The sequence below is a fragment of the Panthera tigris genome, chromosome C1 (genome assembly GCF_018350195.1).
Source record: "Panthera tigris isolate Pti1 chromosome C1, P.tigris_Pti1_mat1.1, whole genome shotgun sequence".
Classification (NCBI taxonomy): Eukaryota; Metazoa; Chordata; class Mammalia; order Carnivora; family Felidae; genus Panthera; species Panthera tigris.
The window spans coordinates 187,066,439-187,085,226 of NC_056667.1; the positions used below are offsets into that span (position 1 = coordinate 187,066,439).

Here is an 18,788-nt window from a genome sequence, read left to right on the forward strand (position 1 = left end):
CTGTGCTGACAGCTCAGAGACTGGAGCCTACTTCAGATTCTGTGTCTCCCCCTCTCTCTACCCCTCCCCTGTTCATGCTCTGTGTCTCTCTGTCTCTCAATGATAAATAAACGTTAAAAAAAAAAATTTAAAGGGGCGCCTGGGTGGCTCAGTCAGTTGAGCATCTGACTCTGGCTCAGGTCATTATCTTGCGGTCTGTGAGTTCGAGCCCCGCGTCAGGCTCTGTGCTGACAGCTCAGAGCCTGGAGCCTGCTTCGGACTCTGTGTCTCCCTCTTTCTCTGCCCCTCCCCTGCTCATGCTCTGTCTCTGTCAAAAATAAATAAACATTATAAATTTAAATAAAAAAAATTTTTTTTAAACATTAAAAAAATAAAATATAAACCCTCACTATTTGATTTCAATTATTTTCAATTAGGCAAAAGACTTCATGTAAAAGTAGTACAGAATATTTTGACATGATATAACTGCATATAACATGCGATTATAACTTACACAAGTAACAGGCAAAAAGATTCATGATATTTATATTAATTTCAATTAGGAGACAAAGGTGATAAAGCTATTACGATATTTAAATAATGAATGGAAATAAATTTATTTAACTAATCTATTTGTAGATATCTAATCAACATAATTGATTAATATTTAGCTTAAAAACTTATATTTATTACTTACCTAACTTATAAATACTAGTTCTGCCAATTCTCAATTTGTGCAAATTGTGACCTCCTACTCAGATATGATTGACAGATGAATACAATTAAATATTCCATTATCAAATTTGCAAGCTCTTCAAAGTCCCAAATAATAACCAATTATATGCAATACAAAGAATCCTCAAATTTACCTCAAGTTTAGCATCCAGTTCAGCATCAGATGCCACCACGTGCTCATCTTCCTTTTTTCCTGTTGCTTTGATAAAGACCTGTTTGGTTTTCCAGTATTTCTTTTGCATTCTGCTAACTACTGACTGGTTATCTTCTGGTCTGGGTTGCCCAAAGGAATCCATGAAGTGACTACAAGGAACAGACTAAAATTTCTTAAATTTTTTCAATAATAAATATCTAGTCAGTCAGTATTTAATCCAGTTGAAAAAGTGAAAAAGATACTAAGTAGAATATTAATTTTAATAGCTAAACATTCTAATATTTGCTCTATAAGTTCTAAACTTATGTTATAATTATAACTTGCACAAATAACAAGCAAAAGATTCATGATATTTATATTTCAGTTAGGAGACAAAGGTGATAAAACTATTATGATTTTGCAATAATGACTGGAAATAATTTTATTTAACCAATCTATTTATAGACATCTATTAGTTTCTAATTTTGCTTTTGTAATAATACTGCAAAATGAATTTGTACATACCTCTTTGCATATTACTATCATTTCCTTAGAAAAGCCTCCCATAGTTTTAACTGCTGTGCCAGAATACACATTTAATAAATATTCTCAGATACACAAGGATTCAGATACATACTCTTTAAAAATCACTCAAATAAATGCTTTAGTATCAAATAAATAAGCAAAAATAAAGATCTCAATAAACATTAAAAAACATTTTTTTTTAATTATAAAAGGGGTGCCTAGGTGGCTCAGTCAGTTAAGCGTTCAGCTTTGGCTCAGGTTCACAAGTTCATGCTCATGGTTCACAAGTTCAAGCTGCACGTCAGGCTCTGTACTGACAGCTCAGAGCCTGGAGTCTGCTTTGGATTCTCTGTTTCCCCCTCTCTCTGTCCCTCTCTTGCTCATGCTCTCTCTCAAAAATAAACATTTTGTAAAAATTTTTAAAAATTAGGGGCGCCTGGGTATCTCAGTCTGTTAAGCGTCCGACTTCAGCTCAGGTCATGATGTCACAGTCCGTGAGTTTGAGCCCTGCGTCAGGCTCTGTGCTGACAGCTCAGAGCCTGAAGCCTGATTTGGATTCTGTGTCTCCCTCTCTCTCTGCCCCTCCCCTGCTCATGCTCTGTCTCAAAAATAAATAAAAACATCTTAAAAAAATTTTTAAAAATTAGAAAGATCTCAGGTATAGGGGAGTTATGTTAGAAATAAAGATGGAAATTATGACCTGTGAACTTGAAAACCAATGTTTAAGTAATTCTTCTTAATATGGTTAACACGGCTATGTAAGGAAATGCAAATGTGAAAAGTGTTCCTTAAGGAGATGTAAAAAAAAAAAAAAAAGAAAGAAAGAATAATAATGGTTTTTAAAGCCTAAATTATTCCAATAAATGGTGGGAGGCAGGAACACAGGGAGATATTAAAGTATGTGATTGATTCATCATTTTCAGAATCAACAGATAATTAACGTATTATTAATCTTAGTAAAGAAATAGGTTCACCTACTTTTTAAAAAAGTAATTACTAATTAAATAAAAATAGAATGTTTACTTTCCAAATTACTAGGGGCAAAACAAAACAGCAAGGAAAACTAGCAAAAGCAACAGCAGGGTGGGAAAAACAGGATCAAGGCAACATAACAAAAAGTATAAACTAGGATGACAGAATAAGAACAACTACACAATTTAGTATGATAAATGCAAACCTCCTCTCAAATATAAAGAATTTCAAACCATAAAAAGAAAAAACGATATCCAACTACACGCTATTTGGGGTCAACCTCTAACAAAATGACACAGGAAGAATTAGTTAAGATAAGCCAGGTAAATACACACAAAATTAAAGCAGGAATAGCCATACTAATATCAGACCAAGAAGGTTTAAATAAATAGCATTAAAAAGAACACAGTTAAAATGTAAAGTCCACAGGTGACCACTCTTCCAGATATCCTCTGAACATTCTCCTTTGGATATTCTCCTGGATTCCTGGCAGTATAGATTAGCCACCATTTAACTGCAGAACCTCTCCTATGCTATGCTGGATAACTTGGCTAGACATAGTTGAGATGGAAAATAGAATTTAACCTTGGTACAGAGTGAATCATCCTACTGTTCTGACACATAAAGAGTCTTGAGGGAAAACTTGCAATTTATCTTTGAAAAATGCCATATTATATACAGGGCAACAAAAATACAAATTACAGGCAGTTTCTCAACAAAACCAACAAAAGTTAGACTACAATAAAGGAATGTACTTAGGGTAATGAGTTAAAGAAAAACTGTCAATCCATAAATCTGTATCTATCAAAACTGTCCTTTAAAAAATGAAAGCAAAATACATTTTCAGATAAAGAACTGAGAGAATTCATGGCCAGGGAACTTTCAGAAATGCTAACAAATTCTTCAGGCTGAAGGAAAATTAAAACAGTGATTTGGATCTACAAGAAATAATGAAGATAATCAGAATTGGAAAATGTCTGGGTAAATATGAGTTTTTTCTTTCTTGATTTCTTTAAAAGTTATAGTTTAACATATGCGGAGAAAAATAAAAATAAAAGCTTAAGTGTCAATATTGCCATTTTTAGATCATTTATACCTTCACCTACTCCCTTATCACCTCATTCTATCATCATCATTACTATATGGTTCTTTCTGGTAATATTTACATGCATGAAGTATACAGTTTTTAGCTGTATACTTTTCACAAATGAATAGATATTATAGTATAGAACATTTCTAATGCCCCAAAAAGCTTCCTTATATTCTTTTTCAGCCACTGCCCAGCCTATAAGTAATAACTTTCAATTTTTTTCATCTTTGATTAGTTTTTCCTTGTCTAGTGTGTTTTCTTATGTTTATTTTTATTTGAAAGAGAGATACTGAGTGAGCAGGGGAAGGGCAGAGAGAGAGAGGGAGACAGAATCCCAAGCAGGCTCTGGGCTAGCAGCAGGGCTCAAACTCCTGAACCATGAGATCACGACCAGACCCAAAATCAAGTCCGACACTTAACCAACTGAGCCAGCCACCCAGGTGCCCCAGTGTGTTCTTTTTTTATTGCTGAATAGTAATCCACTGCATGACTGTAACACTATGTTTTCATTTTTTACTACTATAGATAAAGCTGCTATGAACATGCCTAAACAAGTCCTCTTGTGGACAAATGTTTTTATTTCTTTTGAATAAAGACCTAGGAAACGATTCTGTCAAAGAATTAATGTATACTTAACTTTATAAGAAATTGCCATTTTACATTCCAATTAACAATGTATGAGAGTTCCAATTGTTCTACATCCTCACTAACATTTAATGTTGGCAGTCTTAGTAGTTTTATTCACTCTAGTCATTGAATAATGGTTTTTCCTTGTGGCTTTAATGTCAATTTTACTGATGATGAGCACTTTTTCATGTGTTAATTTTCCATCTGTATATATTCCATTGTTAAATGTTTGTCTTTTGCCCATTTTTAAATTGAGTTGTCTTTTTTACAATTAAGTTGTAGAGTTCTGAAATTTAGATTGGAGTGGCATTGAATCTACAGATGTATTTATGCAGGACTGGCATCTTAACAATACTTTTTTTTTTTTTTTACTATTTTTTTTAGTGTTTATTTTTGAGGGAGAGACAGAGCACAAATGGGGGAGGGGTAGAGAGAGAGAGAGAGAGAAAGAGAGAGGGAGGGAGAGGGAGAGAGAGAGAGAGACAGACAGACAGAGGGATTCACAGAATCCGAAGCAGGCTCCAGGCTCTGAGCTGTAAGGACAGAGCGTGACACGGGGCTTGAACTCACTCACCGTAGGATCATGACCTGAGCCAAAGTCGGACTCCTAACTGACTGAACCACCCAGGTGCCCTTTAACAATACTGAGTCTTTCAATTCAAGAACGACAGCATGTATCTCCCATTTATTTAGGTCTTCTTTAATTAATTTTGCTCAGCAGTGTTCTGCAGTTTTTAATATAGAAGCATTACACATATTTCATTTAATTTATTCCTAAATATTCTGTGTCTACCGATGTTATTATAAATATCATGCCTCCTAAACTCAACAAAAGCCTTTACATCTGTATATTTTATTACACTTAAATTCTGTACTTTTGTTTCTCAATGTTCTCATTACATGAAATGTTACAGTCTCTGAGGGGACTTATTAAATGGCATCCCTTTTCTCTGCATTTTTCTAAATAAGAAACAAGTAATATAAGGAGTAGTAGCTGAAGGCCCAAATCCCATTTTTTGTTACTAACAATGGCAAAGTTTATGGATATAGCTTAGTGTGAGACCTAAATGGTCCTCCTCACTGAGCATCAGGGCTAAGCAAATTTGCCAACCAAAGGTAACTGGATTAGGGCAAGTTTCCCCATATGGGAAGAGGAAGAAGGATGGCTAACCATTATTTCTTATCTCCCAAATTTTCCTTTTTTTGCTTTTGAAAAGGCCCATTCTTTAACAGTTCTAATGAATCCTGTGGGTAAAAAAAAGCTTGGTCTTGGGATCTATGAAACTCTATTTTGAATTCATTCATATTTATTGTATATAAAAATCTAAATTAACAACTTTTTCCCTTTTTTTAGATACAATTTTTGGTCCATGCAAGACTCATTTTCTTATGTTTGTTCATTTACTTGTACATTCATTAACTCCCTCTTCCTTTCCATCTGTCCTCATAATCATTCTAATGTGCTTCATGTGTACTTTTTTATTTGAATGTATTCTTAATAAAATGTGTTATGTACACGTTCTAATATAGACAAATGATACTGTGTTGTATCATTTATTTCTGACTTTTTGGGTGTTTTGTGCTCAGCCCTGTTTTTAAAGTTCTATATATGTTGCTATCTGTTCTGTCGTTTCTATTACATAGCATTCTTTAGTGTTTCTTGATTCTTTGTGAAGATAGAATCCCCATGTCTTAGGGCATCTATTGTAGTCAATGAGAATTCTGGGGTCAAACTATCTAAGTAAGCTCTTACTGTCTTTTGAATCTTGTAGAGCGTTCTATTTAACCTTGATGACTTCAGGCTCTCTACGATATGTTTTGGTAGAGTATTGTCATTCTGGAGATTCAGGTCTTCCAGAAAATTTTAAGTTATTATCCCTTCAAATATTTCTTTTAACCCATAATGTCTTCTTTTATCTGAATCTTCTACTGGTGTTATTCTTTATAGGTCTTAATGACTCATTTTTAGATCCGTTTCTCTGTGCTATATTTTGGGTAAATTCCTCAGTACAATCTTCCAATTTATTCTCTTTTCAATTCTGTCTAGAGTTGATCCCAGCTATTGAGGTTTACTTTTGTTTTTGTTTAATGTTTATTTTGGGAGAGAAAGAGAAAGAATGAGAAGGGGAGGGGCAAGGAGAGAGAGAATCCCAAGCAGGTCTATGTTCAGTGCAGAACCCAACACAGGGCTTGATCTCACAACTGCAAGATCATGACCTGAGCCAGTATCAAGAGTCGAATGCTTACTGGACTGAGCCACCCAGGTGCCCCAAGGTTTATTTTTTTATATGCAGTGACTGTTTCTTTCTGTCTTTTGTGATTTCCAAGATTTCTAATCAGCTCTTCTGCAGATTTTTCTAGTTTCTTGTCCTTTTTTAATGGTTATTCTATATTTTTTCTCTCTGGCATCTTAAATGTATAGAATTCTTAGAAAAAAATTTTTTTCACCTGGAATGAATTCATGTCCCAAGTGTTGATTTTGTTGAATTATATAGGCTCATTGTGAGTGCAGAATCTTTAATTTTTTCCTTCCTTCCCTCTGTAGTTATTCCTCACTAGTAGTTATATAGTTGCCACCAATTCACCTTCAGGGCTCCCACTTCCACAGCATCTTATATTGATTATTTTAATGATATAGTGATACATAATGATATCTGAAATACTATTGATCTAATCATGTTTGAAGGAATGCTGCATAGGAACACTTTTAATTTCTAACAACCTGCAGAAACTGAACTCCTAGATGCCAGAGCCTACTTCTATACTGAAAGCTCAGCACATCCATCTCAGCCTCACTCACTATTTTATCTTTCTATTGTATTGTTGGTTCATGTTTCTCTCTCTTTTATTTTAGAGTGCATGCACACAAGACGGGAGGGGCAAAGACAGAGAATCCAAAGCAGTCTCTACGTTGTCAGCACAGACCTGACGTGGGGCTCAGTCTCACCAACTGTGAGATCATGACCTGAGCCGAAATCAAGAGTTAGACACCTAACTGACTGAGTCACCCAGGCACCCCTGGTTTATCTTTATTTCATTATCTAGCCAAGACACATCTTTTTGGGTTTGCTTCTTAATTTCTTTTATAAATACTATGAGTAGAGAGCAAATGTTACTATGCTGTCTTAACTAGAGATCTCCTTTATTTGCAATAAGAGTAGTTTCTTTCTTTCTTTTTTTTTTTTTTTACGTGAACAGTAACCACAGAGAACACTTTATTCCTTTTTACACTATACTATTTAAATTTTTTAGCTATCTCCTGGATTTGGAGTATAAATCATAAATTATGACAAATCAGTATTCTCTTTAGAGGTAGTTCTGTACTCACTTTAACATCTCATTACTGTGACATCACTAAAAAGGAAGCGAAACAGACTGATGGTAATATGCAAAATGAAGCAGTGAAATCCCATTGAAAAAAATAATCTGTAAAGACTTTTGACTAAATATAACTGTTTGACGCAATTAAGAAAATACATTAGACAAGTTTGCTGTTTAATATTAATGTAGTACTCCCGATTATCCTGGTTCCTAATCCATAACTTTTCTTACAAACACAATCAGCATTTCCTCAAAGAATCAGTGTGTTAATGATTTCAACTAAGGACATGGAACACTCCAAAATGTCAACAAAGTTTTCTCTTCAGTAGGATAAAGGGTGATAGTTTCCTGTAGTCTCCAAATTTACTACAATTAACTAACTACCTTTTGTATAACTATTATTATTTTCAGAAATGTCTACTTGATTATCTATCCCAGTTATATCTTTTTGGTTTTGTCTTTTTCATATTTTATTTATTATTATTTTGCAGCACTAGCAAGCTCTTATCCAAAGTTAAGAGTTATTCATTCATTCATTGTTAAATACACATTAAGCAGTTATACTTTTATGTAGACTTTTTTCTTATCTGAAATATAACTCTTCTTATAAACACCATATAAAGGCTATAAACAATTACATACAGAAAATATATTCTATATAGAGTTAAGAGTGAAACGTTTACATTAATTCCATCACTTAACAGTGCTATAAAGGGCTTAGAGTATTATTTACCCTCATTTGTTACAAAATAATTCACTAGATACATTAGCAAGTGCATTAAAAAAGTCTGAGAGTTAAAGTTATGGCAAAGACTAGGTATTAAAATCACATATACATTATTTACAAGGGAGCTCCTATTCCCCTCTTGCCAACAATCTCCCACTTGTTAACAGAAGTAAGATTAGAATTCAGGCATACTAGGTACCATAATTGAAATACTGAAGAAAAACAGAGATCTTAACAGCATGAGACAAGGAAATGTCATTCCAAAAATAGGAATGAAGAAGAAAAAGGTAGATTGATGATAATTGTAGAGGTCTCTATATTTTGTTAATAGGTAATGTGGAGCTAATAAAGGTTTTTAAGCAGAAAGACTAAACAGAAAGTTTATAGCAATCTACCCACATTCCAGGTATAATGTAATAAGAATCAGGACCAAGGACCGTTACCATAAGAACAAATTTGAAGGAAGACTCTACAGAATTTGGTTAGTAATGACTTAACAGTTTTGCCCCTGAAAAATAAAAAAAATTAGGAGAAGTGCGAACAAAATGCATCTGACATGTGAAATTCTGAGTCTGAAATGATAAGTGGCATCTGAATTTATAGAAATATCTGAAAGCAATTACAACTGTAGTAATCAAGATTGTTTCAAGCTTGGGTCTCTAGTCAGACTGCCTCGGTATGAACCTAATAACTCTACTACTTAGTAGATGTGGGACCCTGTATGAGCTACATTAATCTCTCTGACCTTTATTTTTCTCATCAGTAAAATAGCAATAATAAAGTAAATATATTGTTTTGAGAATTAAATGAGAAAATACATGTAAAGCACTTAGAACAGAAATTGTGGGTATTTAAGAATGAATATTTTATATTTTTTCATTTAATTTTTATTGCAGCTCAGATTAGAAATGGTGATTTGGGAGTTAGCTATAAAAAGACAGTTAAGGGGCACCTGGATGGCTGAGTCAGTTAAGCGTCTGACTTCAGCTCAGGTCATGATCTCGCGGTTGTGAGTTCGAGCCACACATTAGGCTCTGTGCTGACAGGTCAGAGCCTGGAGTCTGCTTCGGATTCTGTCTCCCTCTATCTGTGCCCCTCCCCCACCTGCACTCTATGTCTCTCTCAAAAATAAATAAACATTAAAAAATTATATTAGAGGGGTGCCTGGGTGGCTCAGTTGGCTGAGTGTCTAACCTCAGCTCAGGTCACGATCTCATGGTTTGTGAGTTCAAGCCCCATGCCAGACTCTGTGCTGACAGCTCAGAGCCTGGAGCCTGCTTCAGATTCTGTGCCTCCTTCTCTCTCTGCCCCTCCCCTGCTGACACTCTGTCTCTCTTTCTCTGTCTCAAAAATAAATAAACATTAAAAAAATATTAAAAAAAGACGTTAAGCAGTGATAACTGATGAGACCTTTAAAAAAGAAAGCAGTCCACAAAACAATCAATGTGATTCATCACATCAATGAAAGAAAGGACAAGAACCACATGATTCTCTCAATAGATAAAGAGAAAGCATTTCACAAAATACAGCATCCTTTCTTGATAAAAACTCTTAAGAAAGTAGGGTTAGAAGGATCATACATCAAGATCATAAAAGCCATATATGAAAGACCCGACGCTAATATCATCCTCAGTGGGGAAAAACTGAGAGCTTTCCCCCTAAGGTCAGGAACAAGACAGGGATGTCCACTCTCGCCACTGTTATTCAACATAGTATTGGAAGTCTTAGCCTCTGCAATCAGACAACACAAAGAAATAAAAGGCATCCACATTGGCCAGGAGGAGGTCAAACTTTCACTCTTCACAGATGACATGACACTCTATATGGAAAACCCAAAATATTCCATCAAAAACCTGCTAAAACTGATCCATGAATTCAGCAAAGTGGCAGGATATAAAATCAATGCACAGAAATCGGTTGCATTCCTATACACAAACAACGAAGCAACAGAAAGAGAAATCAAGGAATCGATCCCATTTACAATTGCACCAAAAGCCATAAAATACCTAGGAATAAATCTAATCAAAGAGGTGAAAAATCTATACACTGAAAACCATAGAAAGCTTATGAAAGAAATTGAAGAAGACACAAAAAAATGGAAAAAGATTCCATGCTCCTGGATAGGAAGAACAAGTATTGTTAAAATGTTGATACTACCCAAAGCAATCTACATATTCAATGCAATCCCTATCAAAATAACACCAGCATTCTTCACAGAGCCAGAACAAATAATCCTAAAATTTGCATGGAACCAGAAAAGACCCCGAATAGCCAAAGCAATCTTGAAAAAGAAAACCAAAGCAGGAGGCATCACAATCCCGGACTTCAAGCTATACTACAAAGCTGTAATCATCAAGACAGTATGGTACGACACAAGAACAGACACTCAGATCACTGGAACAGAATAGAGAACCCAGAAATGGACACACAAACGTATGGGCAACTAATCTCTGACAAAGCAGGAAAGAATATCCAATGGAATAAAGACAGTCTCTTCAGCAAGAGGTGCTGGGAAAACTGGACAGTGACATGCAGAAGAATGAACCTGGACCACTTTCTTACACCATACACAAAAATAAACTCAAAATGGATGAAAGACCTCAAGACATGAAAGACAGGAAGCCAACAAAATCCTCGAGGAGAAAGCAGACAAAAACTTCTTTGACCCTGGCCACAGCAACTTCTTACTCAACACATCTCCAGAGGCAAGGGAAACCAAAGCAAAAATGAACTATTGGGATCTCATCAAAATAAAGGCTTCTGCATGGTGAAGGAAACATTCAGTAAAACTAAAAGGCAACCAACAGAATGGGAGAAGATATTTGCAAACGACGTATCAGATAAAGGGTGAGTATCCAAAATCTATAAAGAACTTATCAAACTCAACACCCAAAAAACAAAAAATCCAGTGAAGTAATAGGCAAAAGACATGAATAGGCACTTCTCCAAAGAAAACATCCAGATGGCCAACTGACATATGAAAACATGGTCAACATCACCATCATCAGGGAAACACAAATTAAAACCTCAATAAGATACCACCTCACACCTGTCAGAATGGCTAACAACAACTCAGGCAACAACAGATGTTGGTGAGGATGCAGAGAGAGAGGATCTCTTTTGCACTGCTGGTGAGAATGCAAACTGGTACAGTCACTCTGGAAAACAATATGGAGGTTCCTCAAAAAGCTAAAAATAGAACTACCCTATGTCCCAGCAATTGCACTACTAGGTATTTATCCAAGCGATACAGGTATGCTGTTTTGAAGGGGCACATGCACCCCAATGTTTATGGCAGCACTATCAACAATAGCCCAAGTATGGAAAGAACCAAATGTCCATCGACGGATGAATGGATAAAGAAGATGTGGCATATATATACACAATGGAGTATTACTTGGCAATCAAAAAGAATGAAATCTTGCCATTTGCAACTACGTGGATGGAACTAGAGGGTATTATGCTAAGCAAAATTAGTCAGAGAAAGACAAATATCACATGCCTTTACTCATATGAGGTTTTTAAGACACACAACAGATGAACACAAGGGAAGGGAAGCAAAAATAATATAAAACCAGGGAGGGGGACAAAACATAAGAGACTCTTAAACATGGAGAACAGAGGGTTGCTGGAGGGGTTGTGGGGAGGGATGGGCTGAATGGGTACGGGGCATTAAGGAATCTACTCCTGAAATCATTGTTGCACTATATGCTAACTAACCTGGATGTAAATTTAAAAAATAAATTAAAAAATAAAATAAAAAAGAAAGGTGAAAGGTGGTAAAATTTGGAGGTTTGAGGAAGGTGAATCAAATTTGGGCCAGGCTCTTGGTACTATGTTATGGATTCACCATGATATGAATAGGTTAATAAGAAATGTGTTCTCTATATAATAGACATTTAAATCACATAATAAAAAGAATTAAAAAGAACTTCAGAGATTATCTAGTTCAACTTTCTATTTTGACTCAAAAGGGATGGAGACTTCCATAAAATGACAGACCAATAAAAGGCTTATAAAAAAAAGCCTTATCATAACTGAGGGTATAAAATAATTACATACAGAAAATATATTCTATATAGAGTTACAGTGAAAAATTCCATCACTCAACAGTGCTGTAAAGAGTATTATTTACCCTCAGTTGTTACAAAATAATTCACTAGATACATTAGCAATCAACTGCATGTACTTATTAGACAGTTTTCATTAATAACATGTGACTGATCATGGGGCACCTGGGCGGCTCAGTCAGTTAAGTGTCTGACTTCGGCTCAAGTCATGATCTCACAGTTCATGAGTTCGAGCGCTGTGTTGGGCTCTATGCTAACAGCTCAGAGCCTGGAGCCCGCCTCAGATTCTGTGTCTCCCTCTTTCTCTGCCCCTCCCCTGCTCATACTCTCTCTCTCAAAAATAAATAAACATTAAAAAAAAATTTTTAATGGGGCGCCTGGGTGGCTCAGTCAGTTAAGCGGCCAACTTCGGTTCAGGTCATGATCTCGCAGTCCGTGAGTTCAAGCCCCACGTCAGGCTCTGTGCTGACAGCTCAGAGCCTGGAGCCTGTTTCAGATTCTGTGTCTCCCTCTCTCTGACCCTCCCCCGTTCATGCTCTGTCTCCCTCTGTCTCAAAAATAAATAAATGTTAAAAAAAAAATTTAAAAAAAAATTTTTAATAACAAAATAATATGTGACTGATCGCTATGAAATTGGTAATGGTAAACCATTTTTGACCAACAAAATCAGCAGTTTCATATGGTTTAACCTAATAAAAGGAACTCAAGTTACCAATGTGATCTAACTCCTCTCTGAAGAAAGTGCTTTGTGGGCAAACGATCTGCCTAACCAAGAACACATCTCAAGTCAGGGATCTAGGCTAACTAGCAAACTGGCCTGGAGAAAAATTAGTTCTGAGCCACTCTTTGCTACAACAGCAGAGCTAAGTAGATCCACCAGACTGAATGCCCCACAAAGCCATAATTACTGAGAATATGACATTTTACACATAAATTTTACAGACTCCTGATCTAGACCATGATTCTCAAAGTATAGTCTGAAAAATAAGTTTCTTAAGCTCTACTGTTTGTAATAAGACAATATCTATTCTTTGCTCATATGTACATACCATATATATATATGTATATATATACACACACACATATATACATATACATTATATATATATCATACATAATTTTTAAAGACACTACCTGACTAATCTTTCATCAACTATCCATTAATTTGGGAATGGTTTTTAGCTCTAGCCAATCAATGAGTAGACTGTCTCCTTTCATGGATGAAGATAAACTGAAGCCCACTAAGATTATTAGGGACTACTGATATCAAAGAGAAACTATCAAGTCACAGATTGAGAATCTACCCCCGAAACTGCCCTAAAGGTATATTTTATAAAGTACCAGCTTTAATATTGACTAGAATTTCATGAAGGTTATAAACATGAATTCTTTCAGACACATAAATTTAACTCTTGTTTAGTCAAACATGGTTTGGTTACTGAGATACTAGAAGCATTACAGAACTACAGTAGTTGAAATTAACAAATACAATGGACACTGGAACTAGTGCAGAATTAAATTAGCTGAAATTTCCAAATAGTCCTAATAAGGAAGTCAGTTTCACACACATATTAAACACAGGCTTTGTTCTAGGTGCTACAACTTGGCACTACACTCATATGAGAAAATTAAATTAAATTAAATTAAATTAAATTAAATTAAATTAAATTAAATTAAATTAAATACAGGGCACCTGGGTGGTTCATTCAGTTAAGCATCTTACTTTAGCTCAGGTCATGATCTCATGGCTCATTAGTCCAAGCCCCACTTCGTAGGTGAGTCCCACTTCTCTCTCTCTTTCTCTCTCTCTCTCTCTCTCTCTCAGTCCTTGCTCACTTGTACCCTCTCTCTCAAATAAATAAATAAATAAATACAGACTTGTGTTTATCTAAAACAGAAGTATTATGGCAATTACTTACCACCATTAAATCACAGACCCAAAAATCCCATACTAAGCAAGTAGGCTGCACACACAGAGGTTACCACCTTGACCAAATATTCTTATAAAAGGACTAGAGCTTAATCATTATTCTACAAGAATTCAAAATTATATAAAAGGCAAAGTCTTAGAGGAGGCTTAAGATACCTAGATGTTTCTGATAATCTTAGTATTACTACATACTAAAGTAATTATACTTGTAGAGCTCTTGACAATTTTTAAAACATTTTCACATTTTATCACCTTTGATCCTTACGATAACCCTGAGAGCTAGAAATGGTAGATTTTATTATTCTAGTTTCAGAGAGGAGATCACGGAGGCTCTGTGAAATGAAGGGAGCTTTCTCAAGGATACACATACATTAAGAATATCTTGAGGGGCGCCTGTGTGGCTCAGTTGGTTAAGCTTCGGCCAGGTCACGATCTCATGGCTCATGAGTTCAAGCCCCATGTCGGGCTCTGTGCTGGCAGCTCAGAGCCTGGAGCCTGCTTCAGATTCTGTGTCTGTCTCTCTCTCTCTCTCTCTTTCTCTCTCTCTCTTTGCCCCTCCCCCACTCATGCTCTGTCTCTCTCTCTCTCTCAAAAAATTTAAAAAAAAATTTTTTTTAAAGAGTATCTTGATACTTAGCACACATCCAGGTCTTTCACTCCACAAGTAGTGTTCTTTTCCATTTTGAAGGAAGAAAAAGTGAGATTAAAGTTGTTTCCTAATCTTATAGTGGATTAACTATTTAGTTCCCAATTTTCAGGTAACCTACTTCCAAAAACCTATAGGTCTCCAAGAATTAGCGAGGCACATAAAAATCGTTGTTTATATGAATTAAAACAAGAGAGACATGTCGTTAACAAAATTGACAAGTTTATATTGCAAACTACATTCAAATTTCTAGTTACAATAAAATTTATTTTTATATAACTAGTCTATAATTTCAGTAGTCAGCATAATTTTAACCTGTAAATAAGTCATTAAAAAAGATAAATCAGAGCTCATTTTTTTTCCAAAAGTGATGCTTTAGGATTATTATCTATTTTTCGACTTTCTATTTAAGAATTTACTATAATCATATAATTTACTTATACCACTTTAGTCATATCATTTCATAAAGAACATATGAATAGCATTTAAAATAGATCATTGGAGGGCCTGGGTGGCTCAGTCCCAACTTCGGCTCAAGTCGTGATCTCACAGTTTGTGAGTTCAAGCCTCACACATCGGGCTCTCTGCTGTCAGTGCAGAGCCCGCTTCAGTTCCTCTGTACCCCCCTCTCTCTCTCTGCCCCCCCTAAAATAAATAAACATTAAAAAAATTAAAATAGGTTATTGGAAAATAAGACTTGAAAAATGTTGATGAAATCAGTAAGAAAGACCATTCAAACTATAAATAACGTATCAAGGAAAAGGAAGTGAACTACAAAAGAAAATATCATATTTTTGAAAGTAGCTAAAAAATTATATTTCAAATGTTTTTAATAAAGTATCAACACTAAATTCTTATGTTAAAATGGTATTAAAGCTAATCTCCTATGAAACTTAAGGATATTTCCAACTTTACTGCAGATTTCAGGCAAATACCTCTTCCAGTCCTCTGCTATGCCCAAAATTTCCAAGTGCTGAGCCTCTCATACTATGAGGATCAAATGGGATAACATATGCAAAACTGCTCTGAAAAATATAAAGTTGTGGGGGGCCTAGCTGGCTCAGTTGGTAGACCATGTAAGACCCACATTGGGCATAGCACTTACTTAAAAAAACAGATGAAGTTGTATGCAAGTATAAGACATTCTTTTAATTAACAAATAGCCTGTAAAAAATATATATGATGTAAATTTTTAAAACACAAAATTTTTTATTTAACTGACATAATTTTAAATCTCAACACTGAGAATAACCTGGAAGAGGTTTATGCAGATATTAAAATACAGGGTGCACTGTTAAAAATGCAGACTGACCACATGCACTTCCCCGCTTTCCCTTCCCTAATCTACTAACAGTAAAAGTATAAAACAAAAGCAACCAATTAACTCACAAGTATAAGGAGCATAAATACAGTGACAAGAGCAGATGAAAAGACTACAATACATTTTTGGAGAGAAAGTAGTAACCTAAGCAACTAAAAGAGGAATGTTAGTGAATAGTGAGTCAATTACCTTGCAGACTATCTGAAAAACTCACCATTTGGAAGTGGAAGGAGGATTCATTGAAGTCTATATACAGTTGGCTAGACCCTGAGGCCGTTTTCTAATCTGTGTCACTCAATGCGAGTTGAAGAAATTGAACCAAGGCGGCGCTGGACTTGGGCTACAGTCCAACACAGCAGTTGGACAACACAGAAGATCTGGCCTGAAAACCAAACAATTCAGTGAAAGTTTACACACAGAACTGTTAAATGTCAAGCTCTTTTCCCATTCTTTGTTCACCAGTAGCAAAGCATTCTCACTCTCTCTCTCTCTTTCTCGCTTTCTCTCTCGCTTTCTCTCTCTCTCTCTCTCTCTCTCTCTCTCTCTCACACACACACACACACACACACACACACCTTTCCATTCTTCAGTAAAGTCTAGAACATTCTTTTCTCTGGAAAGAACTAAAAGCTACAGAGAAAAGCAGGATACCATTGGGACATTCTAAAAGGATGGGTCTTTGCCTAATCACTCTAGAGCAAAATTTACCCGTTGTACATATAAATCTTCTGATTGGCTTTGTTATAGTCTTCCTCTTAAATATAAATGGAAAACCAAATGTCAAGAGATATCTGAGGGAAGTCTCCACCAAGAAAGACCTCTTACTTGGGGCACCTGGGTGGCTCAGTTGGTTAAGTGTCCGACTTCAGCTCAGGTCATAATCTCATGGCTTCTGAATTTGAGCCCTGCGTCAAGCTCTGTGCTGACAGCTCAGAGCCTGAAGCCTGCTTCAGATTCTGTCTCCCTCTCTCTGCTCCTTCTTGGCGCTCTCTCTCTCTCTCTCTCTCTCTTAAAAATAAATAAACATTAAAAAAAAACCCTCTTACCTAAAGCAAAAAATAGAAAAAAGAAAATAGCTGAAGGGAATTAATATAATATAGGGAGGAAACAAAACAAAACAACCCTCCAACTAATATCCTCAAAGAGGAATAATAAAATAAAAAAGGACTCTTGAGGAAAAAAACAGGATAGCTGAATTTTTTTTTTAAATTTAATAGAAGGGTTGAAAAGTAACTGAAGAACCCAAATCTCCATCCAAAAAGAGATTTATTCCAAAATACATCATTGTGAACTTTCAGGAAACAGGGCGGTGGGGGGGCGGAGGGGAGATCCTGGAAGTTTTAAGAGATAGAAAGTAGATTATATACAAATCATTAAGAGTCAGAAAGAGAGCAGATTTCTCAAAAGTAGCAATGAAATATAAAAGACAAAAATCGAACCCAGAAGGGCTATGAAGGGAAGGCTCAAGATGACAGCTGGACAGAACAAGCATCTCAAATTTAAGCAGAATGATGGACTCTGGAAAGGAGACCTCTGGGATATGTAACTGGTATGTTTCAGCATATTACTCATAGTCATATAGCAGGAATGTTAGAGCAATTGGTATTCAGAAAATTAAGTAAATTAAAAAATAAAGCCATTATTGGGGCACCTGGGTGGTTCAGTCAGTTAAGCATAGGACTTTGGCTCAGGTCATGATCTCACGGTTCAGGAGTTCCTGCCCCACATGGGGCTCTGTGCTGACAAATCAGAGCATGGAGCCTGCTTTGGATTCTGTGTCTCCCTCTTTCTGCCCCTCCCCCACTTGCACTGTCTGTCTATCAGTCTCTCTCTCAAAAATGAGATCAGGAACATGACAGGGATGTCTGCTCTCAACGCTGTTGTTTAACATAGTGTTGGAAGTTTAGCATCAGTAATCAGACAACAAAAGGAAATCAAAGGCATCAAAATTGGCAAAGATGAAGTCAAGCTTTCACTTTTTGCAGATGACATGATACTATACATGGAAAACCCAACAGACTCCACCAAAAGTATGCTAGAACTGATACATGAATTCAGCAAAGTTGCAAGATACAAAATCAATGTACAGAAATCAGCTGCATTCTTATACACTAATAATGAAACAACAGAAAGACAAAGAAACTGATCCCATTCACGATTGCACCAAGAAGCATAAAATACCTAGGAATAAACCTAACCAAAGATGTAAAGCTCTGTATGCTGAAAACTATAGAAAGCTTATGAAGGAAACTGAAGAAGACATAAAGAAATGGAAAAACATTCCATGCTCATGGATTGGAACAATAAATACTGTTAAAATGTCAATACTACCCAAAGCAATCTACACATTCAGCGCAATCCCAATCAACATTGCACCAGCATTCTTCTCGAAGCTAGAACAAGCACTCCTAAAATCTGTATGGAACCACAAAAGACCCTGAATAGCCAAAGTAATATTGAAGAAGAAGACCAAAGCGGGAGGCATCACAATCCCAGACTTTAGCCTCTACTACAAAGCTGTAATCATCAAGACAGCATGGTATTGGCACAAAAACAGACACATAGACCAATGGAATAGAATAGAGACTTCAGAATTGGACCCACAAATGTATGGCCAACTAATCTTTGACAAAGCAGGAAAGAAGAGCCAATGGAAACAAGACAGTCTCTTTAACAAATGGTGCTAGGAGAACTGGACAGCAACATGGAGAA

The 18,788-nt window shown here is 35.8% G+C and overlaps 1 protein-coding gene across 4 annotated transcripts in view; it reads right to left on the reverse strand.

Annotated features, from left to right (window-relative positions):
• ICA1L (islet cell autoantigen 1 like) overlaps nt 1-18,788 on the reverse strand; it is an 88,900-nt gene that overhangs the window by 60,810 nt on the left and 9,302 nt on the right. For 3 of the 4 annotated variants that reach the window (XM_042995090.1, XM_015541005.2, XM_042995089.1), the window contains exons 2-3: nt 16,291-16,458; nt 849-1,017 (exon numbers count right to left, since the gene is read on the reverse strand). In XM_042995090.1, coding sequence (XP_042851024.1) covers nt 849-1,017; nt 16,291-16,316 — 195 coding nt within the window. In that variant the 5' untranslated portion in view covers nt 16,317-16,458. Of the gene's footprint in view, nt 1-848; nt 1,032-16,290; nt 16,459-18,788 lie in introns of all 4 variants that reach the window. The other variant, XM_015541004.2, reaches the window with a different exon arrangement.